The 9597-nt window shown below is 40.2% G+C and overlaps 1 protein-coding gene across 1 annotated transcript in view; it reads left to right on the top strand.

The window, feature by feature from the left end:
- The window catches only part of LOC118432169 (telomerase reverse transcriptase-like), a 13392-nt gene extending 8163 nt beyond the window's left edge, over positions 1 to 5229 (top strand). The window contains exons 9-14 of the mRNA XM_035843699.1: positions 165 to 277; positions 1153 to 1282; positions 2096 to 2154; positions 2882 to 2928; positions 3940 to 4045; positions 4817 to 5229. Coding sequence (XP_035699592.1) covers positions 165 to 277; positions 1153 to 1282; positions 2096 to 2154; positions 2882 to 2928; positions 3940 to 4045; positions 4817 to 4885 — 524 coding nt within the window. The 3' untranslated portion in view covers positions 4886 to 5229. The remainder of the gene's footprint in view (positions 1 to 164; positions 278 to 1152; positions 1283 to 2095; positions 2155 to 2881; positions 2929 to 3939; positions 4046 to 4816) is intronic.
- Positions 5230 to 9597: the final 4368 nt, after the last annotated feature.

Below are 9597 nucleotides of genomic sequence, written 5' to 3'. Positions count from 1 at the left end.
ATTATATGTTTAAAATATCTTTGTCAAACTATATTTAATTTTAGCATTATTGAGTCAAGGCGGTTATCAATCACAAAAATAAATTTCGTTGCTATGTTTCTTTTTTAGACACAAGGCAACTTTTTGCCAGTGATTTTGATTCTGTCTGAATCTCACTATTTCAGGTATCAGGTACACTTTGACCTTTGACCTCCACCAGACTCCCGGTCAGGCCATGAAACAGAAGCTGATTAACACTGTCAAGGCCAAGTGTCACGCCTTCTTCCTGGAACCCAAGGTGATCTGTCAGGGCACAGTTATCATTCTTCAGATGGTAGTTGCCTTCCGAGGGCCTCCCTTTCTTTTTGCCATTTTTAACAGATGTACAATGTATTAGGTAACAGATGATGAGCTCTTTCAAATTAGTTTTATCCTATGATAAAATTGTTTAATTTGCAATTATTTCTAAATGATTTTTCAATGTAATTGAATTGCAAGGGATAAAAAGCAGCCTGTCCCTTAAAGCTAAGTGTTTGTTCCTGTCAGTGGGTCTGTCCTTGGTGCTGAATGCTAACCCAATCTGGATGGCAGAAATTGCTATGCAATAGTAAATGATAATAATGAGGTAATTGCAAGTTGTTTCTTGGGATACTAATTGCAAACTAGAGTTCCACAAACACATCCCTTTGCCAAATGATCATTGCCTTTATTTAAGACTTTAAGGTCTTATTCATATATTACTAAAGAGTACCTACCCCAAGAGCAAACGACTGCATGAACGTGTGTTCCTCACAAACCTTTTGACCTTCCTATCCGCAACGGACCTCCAGAATAAGAGATATTGATTAATCCAGAAAAAATGCCCAAACTGTAAGGATGTGGTGAAATCCTGGTACTAGTGCAGCTTTTGGCTGTAACTCTTTGAAATGGCAAGTCAATTTTTCAATCTTTTACCCAAATGAACCTTCCATTGTAGCTAGAAAGTGTGATATACATGTAGACTTCATGTTTGAAATGAAGGATGTTGTTTTTTTAGTTGTTTTTCATGGCTATAGGTCTCAATGGATAGTACACATTTTATTGGTCCCTTACCTACATGATTGTTGGAAGACATACTTAGTATTCCCTGCAGGTACCCAGCATGCACCATGTGTTTCTGTCCTCCCCTTCCAGGTGAATTCAGCAGCTGTGATTCAACAGACTCTCTACAAGGCATTCCTGTTCACAGCCCACCAGTTCCACAGCTACAACAGCTGTCTGCCCTCCAGGTGCAGGGCTCAGGACAACCCTGCATTCTTCCTCAGTAAGACCCAGGATCAGCAACACTGTTATGGTGTTGTCCAGGGTTGCAGCCAGCACCTGTCCTTTGACGGAATTTTGCAGCTGGGGACAGAAAAACATTTTGCCCATTCAGTCCTCTGTGACAGACAAAAATCGATATGTTTGGATATAATGAAACTGTCTCCCTTGTGTAATTTTTCACCCAAACAGATCGTTAAACAGCTTAGTCTACCAGCAAAATTTACACCCCAAAATGTAGAAAATGATGTTTCAGGGTCTAAATTTCAAAATGTTTGGGAGCTTGCCCCCAAGGAATGTTGCCTCTTACTTAGGTGTGACGTCTCACGCCTTGGGCGCAGTTAGGATTCAAAATGGAGGGGACGGAAAATGATTTCAGACTGGCTACAACCCTGTACATGTAGTCCCATTCGTACTAAAGCTGTCTAACCTTGTGCAGAATTTGTTTGTCGTCAGAAGGTTTACCAGATTTCAAAATTGTCAGAAAATCTTGAAAACTCTGTTTGTGAGGAGGAAGTCTTACAGACTCGTGAGGTGAGCTGTTTTCATGCTGAGCAAAGCCAGCTGAAGGCTGTGCCAGAGGTAATGTTTAGAGGGACTGCAGTCATTATGTAGCAGGCATTTAGTCTACACAACTCATGCTAGATTATCAATCAACATTGCATTATTCTAAAATCATGTCCATTGCCTATGGTTTCCTGACAACTCTTTATTAGAGACTATTGTAAACTCCTTTGATATTAGAGGCTATTGTAATGGATGGGGCAGAATGAAATCTTTTATTTAGTACCAAACCCCTTGCACCATGTCTCCACAGCAATGATCATGGACATCTGCCATTACCCCCTTCTACTGGTTGATGCAATGGTGGCAAAGGTAAGATCTGGTAGACTGACAACATTTCCAGATAACATTCAACTATAGCTGTATTATGTGATGAGCAAAGATGTTTGTACAAAATATACACCCTTCTGATGTTATTTAACATTAAAGCATACAAATCATACCAGTACTTCTAGTTCTTGAATGATCCTGCCTCCAGGTAACGTTAATCAACTTTATTTTGAGATGCAGAAAATCAAACATGATACAAACTTGCTACAATATAATATATATACATTATATAATACATATATATATAATTATACTTGAGAGGGATTATGCACTGTAAAGTATATGCAAAGAAAGTTCTTGGTGATTCGTATGACCAGGTTCAAATCGGCTGATTCTGTCCACAATTGATTAAAACAAGATTCCATCAAACGACGAAATGATGGACGTGTGGATTATAAAACAAGTATTAAACAAGTAAGCATCTGTTTGCATAATTGGCGTCTCTATTTATCAACCATCACTTGCGCAAGCCACAAACCAAAAATCACGAAGACCAATCAAAGTTTCAAACCCAACAGACTGAGTCTTTGAACATCCAGCTTCGAGCTGCCTGGCTCTCCTGATCATTGTCCCAAAAATGTACAAAAGATGTAATACTAAGCATTGCACCACTGATCTTAACCTAGAGTTTACCAGCCATGGAGACCATAAAATAGGTTTTGTGGTGACATTTTATATTTATATTGTGCTTCATTCTTTCTTACCACAGGAAGTGATGTCAGGGCAGCTTCCTGTATCCCAGGATGCAGTGGAATGGTAATGTTCTTGTGTCTTTCCTGTAATGTGAACTCTCATATTCCTAGATACATGTATAAAAACCCTCACTGTGTCTCTTCGCAATATTGTTTGTCTATAATAGAACCTAAATGTATTACTTACTAGATTTATGTTATGAGGAAGTAGTCTGTTGCAACAATTTGGATTTGCTCCACACTGTGCACTGTGTTTCTTTGAATATTGCATAGCCTTCAATCTACATCTATTGTCACGTTAATAATGTTGTGCAATAAACTTTGACTTGACTTGACTATTCCCACCTGATACCCTAGGGCTGCCCGATGAAAAAGAGTCAAGGACTTCTAGAATATCTTTTATACCTGTCTAAGTATGATCTAGTAGGGTTTGCATCTAGATCTCTTTAGACTCAGTGTTTTAATCAATGTGGCAGTCTTGGGGTACCTAGGAGATAGTGGATGTTAAGCCCCGGTCACAAGAATCGTACGACGTCCTTGCGATGGCATATTCCGCACATTGCACGATGATTGCAGTGAATCGCAGCTAAATTGTAATCAAAGTTAGCCATCGCAGAGCATCGGATGATGTTCAAAATTTTTCCAGCGTCGTACGATTTTTTACTTGTGTCTCTTCTGAATAGCCAAATGACAGCTTTCGTGCTTCTTTAACCAACCAAATGTGGACCTAGCTGTTGAGTACCTTCATACTGTCTTTCACTTTAAAAACAAATTAAAAGAAACGTTAACCATAACAACATGAGTCTTAGAAACAAACCATTGCTTCCGATTCTTTCCCGACTTACGACGTACTGCGCTTATACCAAGCATAAAACCTCCATAGCAGTCAATCGTACGATTCTTGTGACCGGGGCCTTACAGATTTCACTGATTCCTTCACTCTTTGAACTCCACTTCTTCTGAAACTTGGTTTTAGCAGAATCAAGTGAAATTACAATTAGCATTACAGTCTGGAAAGAATTATTTTCTTCTGTCACTATTCAGAAGTATAATGAAATGATGGGGCATTTTCCAGGTTGTGCCTGCAAGCCTTCAAGTCCAAACTGTCATCTCACCGATCAGTTTACTTCTCACTGCTCAAACGTCTGGAGAAATGTATCAGGACCTTGGAGAAGAACTTGGTAAGAACTTGCACTCTGTGTAGGGGTGGGTAGTACCAGTACAAAAACGTTTTTTCTTTTTGTATCAGTCCAGAAAAACGGACCTGAAAAATTCTGTGTATGATCAGGCATTCATGTTTCGGGACTTACCGGTCAAGGAAAATAACAAGAGAGAAGTAGAGCAGAGTCTATAGCCATTTCTACCAAGTTTTACAGTCAATAGTACAAAGGCAGTAAGCCCTGTAGGATTTCAAAACACCAGTGGGAGTCGAATGCTCCACAAAACAGATTTATACTTTGTTGCAAAATTGAACATTGTTTTGAGTATCCTCAATTCACAAGTTCTCACATACTGAATCGGGTTCAGGTCTGGACCTGGACCTGATCCTCTGGACCTGAACTGGACCTGGACATGAATATTCCGTACTGGTACCCACCCCTAACTCTGTGTTATATTAGTAATTTAGTTACATTGAAGTATTTCCTCATTCAGGACTTTTGTATGATCTTGCTGTGGTTTGAACCGCGACCCTCTAAATGCAATGCAAGACTTTTTTTTTCATATGGTTAAATGTAATTTCAGTATCTTTTTTTTATTTTTGATGTCATTGGTGTCATAAGTGCTTCAAGTGTTATACAGTCATGTAGCTGTTCCAGTTGTACTAACTTTATATATAAAAGAGGTCAAAATGTTACATGTGCAATGTGTGACATGCTTCTATATGTTCTGTTAGTTTTTTCAGACATGCAATAAACATGCACTAACTGTTTGTAAATGCTGTCCTCTTGCAGGACTGTAAGGAACTGCAGCAGGTAACAAGCCAACAGAGTGTAGCAGAGTTCCAGTCCATCCTTGCCTAACTGATGGTTGAAAAACTTGGACATAGCTTTCTTCAGCAACCTCCAGATGCAGCATAACAGAGATTCAAACAACACCAACCCCACAGTTGTTACCTCCTTTATTTTCTGTTATGCAAATAATGGTTCTGAAAGAACATAAAAGATCGGATATGGACACAGAAAATATCTGTACATGCTCAGCTACAATTATCAGATGCTGTCTTGTAAAATATTACCAGATGAGACTCGAGCTATGCACAAGAATTGTCCCAACTTTGCTTATCTTTACAACATCTCTCATGCACTATAATATTGTCTCCATTTGTTCTGTTGTCAGTAAAGAAAACATTTCCAAAACAAAAATATCACAGTCTCTGTGTTAATTGTGTGCGTTGACGATGTATTGATCAAATGTTTAGGGCGTCGCTAAGGAATATGCAGTAGGATTTTCGTTGTTGAATCTGACATTTTAAGCTTACGGAAATAATGTACAAATAGACCTACGTATACGGATATTGTGAAAGAGGGTCTGAATGGGGGGTCTTGCTAACGCTAAACGGTGAATTCTGGAGGCCCGGTAACGCTTAACGGTAAATTCAGGAGGGGTTACAAAGCATAACTGTAATGATTGACACGCATTCCTATTCGTACAATGCTAGATTAAGGTATCTCGATGGGTGAAAATATCTGTCTTTTGTATAATAAGCAACCCAGTCCAAAACCGAATTTTAATATAGTCCCCCACACGAAAGGACTCTTCAAGATAACACCAGGCTTGCTGATTGGCTAACGAATCCTCCTCAGGTACAGTCTTCAGGTGGGGGTCAACTTCCATTCAACAAATGGAATTCAGAATCATCACCCATGTCCAAAACTGAATTTTAAAAAATATCCCTCCTATGTGACAGAATGGACTGTCCCAGTAGTAGTCTTATGTCAAGTGGATCAGTGCAAAAACACTTCCGCTTAAAAAGCATTTTGGCATTATCACCAAAGTCTAAAAGTAAATTTTAAAAACACCCCCTGTCCAACAATGGACTCTAACAGCAAATGAGCCCGCTCATTGGCTGGTGTTCGAAATATCCATCTGCACTTTGCAGAAGGATTTTCAAGATTGCAGAAGAAAAATCATACAATCTGCAATTTTGCAGAATGAAAAATATCAGGTTTGGGATTAAATGGTTCTTATATGTTAGCAAACTAGTGGCATTCTCACTCCTACAATACAACATTTAGCTCATGTGTGTTGTCTTGACATTGTCTTGCTTTTGTTTCCTATTGGACTATCTAAAAGTTGTCTTCACCTCCTTTGCATATCAATTCATAGTTAGGGTATGTAACCTGCTCTTCAAATTCAATAGATCTGCTCAGTGTCACTGACAAAAGGTGGTTGCTGCCTGAAACATCTGTTTCCAAAAATCATATCCAGTTGCTTTTTGGTGTACCTTAATTAGTATATTGTGTGGAAGTGAATGAGATAATAACTAATGCATTTATGAATTGATTGGTATACTTAAAGCTGTAGTAGCCCGTAGTGTCATGACGAGTTGGATAAAAGATCTATGGTGGTATCAGGGAATGTTAACTCCCCTGCACAGAAGGATCATCTTTGAAGACTGAAATTAAAATAAAGTGAGAGAATAAAGAATTACAGTAATTATATGCATTGCAAAACTAGATGTGATTTAAATGCAAGGCATTATTAGGTTGAGATGGATGTTTGGAACCATGTGTGTTTGCAGAAAATATTTGAGAAAATTTTGACAATCTGCAATATTGCAGAACACCGGAAAATGTATTTCGACCACTGACTGGTCATTGATTGGACTTACCTTGTCCCCCCCCCCAACGACCTGGAGCTCTATGGACTAGGTAGGTATGTACTTAATTGGATCTACCTGACACACCTGTGGCCATCTGAATGACCTAGAGATCGTTGACCTCGGCACTCCAACCTCACAAAAACCTCCTTAACGAGCCATTTTGAAGTGATTTATACCAGATATTATACATGGATCCTTTGAATAAGTATCTAGGGCACCTCTGTGCCAAATGTCAGGTTATTAGGATGTAATACCATGGTACAGGGGGGCAAAATATACAGTTTTTGTCCAAAAATTGCAATAAAACCTCAATAAAATCATTTTCGGAGCAGATATGAAAAAAATTGAAAAAAAGGGATCAGGGTATTGATCCACTCTACCCTTCTGCCAAATTTCAAGTCATTTGGTTCAGGAACGGTGGAGATGAATCACTTTGAAAATTTGACAGAAGAAAGAAGAAACATGACAAATACAATCTGTTTCAACATACCTATGGTATGGCTGAAATATAAAAATTATAAGTAGTGCTATGCATCGACAGATATAGCAATTTAGAGTAGCATAGACTGATCCCATTGTCCCTTAAGAAATGACAAAAAACATAATTATGCAAATATTTGATAGACATGCAGCCATTCTCTTATTGGTCGATTTTCTAATTTCCATGCTATCATTGGTTGAATTGCTAATTATGCTGCACAGACTTTTGTTTGCCTCATGGGAAGGCTAGCAAGAGATGGGAAGGCTAGCAAGATGGCGCGTCCACCTTTGCTGTCTGGGCTTAGGATTGAAATCAATCTCAATCCTCACTGGAATCTGACACTCGATGCCTAATTTCTGTCATGGTAGCTCGTATGCATTGTGTTTCACCAAAGTCTGGCGACATTTCTTGTTTTCTGCTGTCTGGAAATGCAGATATTCATCTAGATATCTGCCTCGCCTCAGTGCCCTCCCCCTCTTAGGCTCCCGCCATAGTACTTATCCCATACAATGTAGCTTCAACCATAGTTGAGTTCGGTCGGTCTGCGGCTTGCACCACATCTCCTAATGCCTTATAGTTTCATGTTTATAGCACTGTCTAGCTTTCTATAGGATTCCTTGCTCTGTTATGGTTATTGAAACTATGTGTGTTTTTGGTCGGAACCTGTATGTGGGCCAAACAATGCTTGAACCCCCCTTTGTCTGCCTAGAATCCTAAGGTTGACACTGGGAGGCTGTTTGTCTGGCTAGTTACTCGTCGCAAATTTTTTATTTGTTATTGCAGCCACTGAATTTACACTGCTTTCTTCATTATCTTAAGTTGGCTTACATAACCGGAATCCCTGTCATTTACATATCAATTTCGACTCTCCGCGGCCTACATAACCGGAATCCCACGTCATTTACATATAAATCCGACTCAATCCGGATGCAAGTCCTGTTGTGTTTTGCATTCCAATAGCCGCTGCATTCCCGCTGCATCATCAAATGGGGGGTAGGGAGTGGGTATTGTCCCTGCTCCCGGGCAGCCTTGTTACCCCCGCTCCTCCTATTGGGTCAGTCAGTCCTCACCCTTCAGTGAGCGATCTGGCTCTCGGCGCAAAATTCTTGTGTGACGTTTCTGATCTAGGGAGAAGAATTTGCTGTTTACTCTTCTATTTCTCTGGCTCACTGGTAGCAAGGGGATACTGAGACTTGCATATTTCTATGTGGTTAGTTCTCTTAATAAGGGTGCTGGAGGTAAACACTTTACTGGGTTGGTGTTAACCGCCTGATAGTACAGGGACCCGAACCCAGGATTAACTACCTGGGAGGCTGTCCCATCAGCAGGTGTTAAATACCGGGGCTGTTGTAATGCCAGTTAGTGACTGGTTCTGGACCTTGCAGCAGCTTCTGGTGGGGCCTCTCGATGCCATGTTGGAGTGAATTGTTACGACAATACTTTCTACTGACCAAATTAGACTTTGTATGCATCCTCTGGTATCATACCTTGGTATCTACCTACTGAACCCCTTCAATATCAACAAGTATGACAAGTATCCGAACTAGTGATAAACCTAAACCCAGAACCTATTCAGATAACGTAGACCCCTTCTTCTTGATTTCTTATACCAACATAAGAGGTCTACGCTCCAACTTTCCAGAAGTTGAATCACATCTTCAAGAAGCGAAACCTGACCTAATGTTTCTTTCAGAAGTAGGTCTAAATCCGTCAGTCCTAGAAAACAATTTTGAAATACAGGGCTACTCCTCTCTTATCACCAAGCATGACCCGTTGAATCGTCATGGGCATGGACTGGGTGCCTACATCAAGGACGGATTCCCATGCGGGAGGGATCTAACCCATGAAGACCCTGACTCTCCATACATGTGTTTCCGCGTGGCTCTTGTCCACTATACTTCCTTTATATTTGCGCTGTATTGGCCCCAAGAGGACGGTGTTGTCATCTTTGATCAGCTATCTGAGAAAATCGACAGAATCTTGTCCGAATGGCCGTCAGCAAGCATACATATTTGTGGGGACTTCAATGTCCATCATAAGGAGTGGTTAGTGTACTCTAATAAGACAGACGACGAGGGTAGATACTGCCATGATTTCTCAATTTCCTATGAGCTAACTCAGATTGTAAACCAACCCACCCGTGTCCCGGACGTTAAGGGCCAATATGCAAATCTGTTAGACCTCTTCCTTACTACTTGCCCTGACACATGTGTTCCTACTGTACTACCCCCACTAGGAACTTCTGATCACTCTGTGGTGTCCATTAAGGTCGAAGCTAAGCGAAAAGAATCATCTGATGTCCCCTTTCATCGGACAATCTACCGCTACTCCCAAGCTGACTGGGAAGGTTTCAGAACATTCATTACTGAGATTCCACTTTCAACAATATTCAAAAACTCAGCCTCAAAGATAGCTGTCCTTCTGTCTGA

The sequence above is a fragment of the Branchiostoma floridae genome, chromosome 15, assembly GCF_000003815.2.
Source record: "Branchiostoma floridae strain S238N-H82 chromosome 15, Bfl_VNyyK, whole genome shotgun sequence".
In the NCBI taxonomy this organism is placed as follows: domain Eukaryota; kingdom Metazoa; phylum Chordata; class Leptocardii; order Amphioxiformes; family Branchiostomatidae; genus Branchiostoma; species Branchiostoma floridae.
Note: the sequence above shows the minus strand (reverse complement) of the source record. Positions and strands in the feature narration are given on the sequence as shown.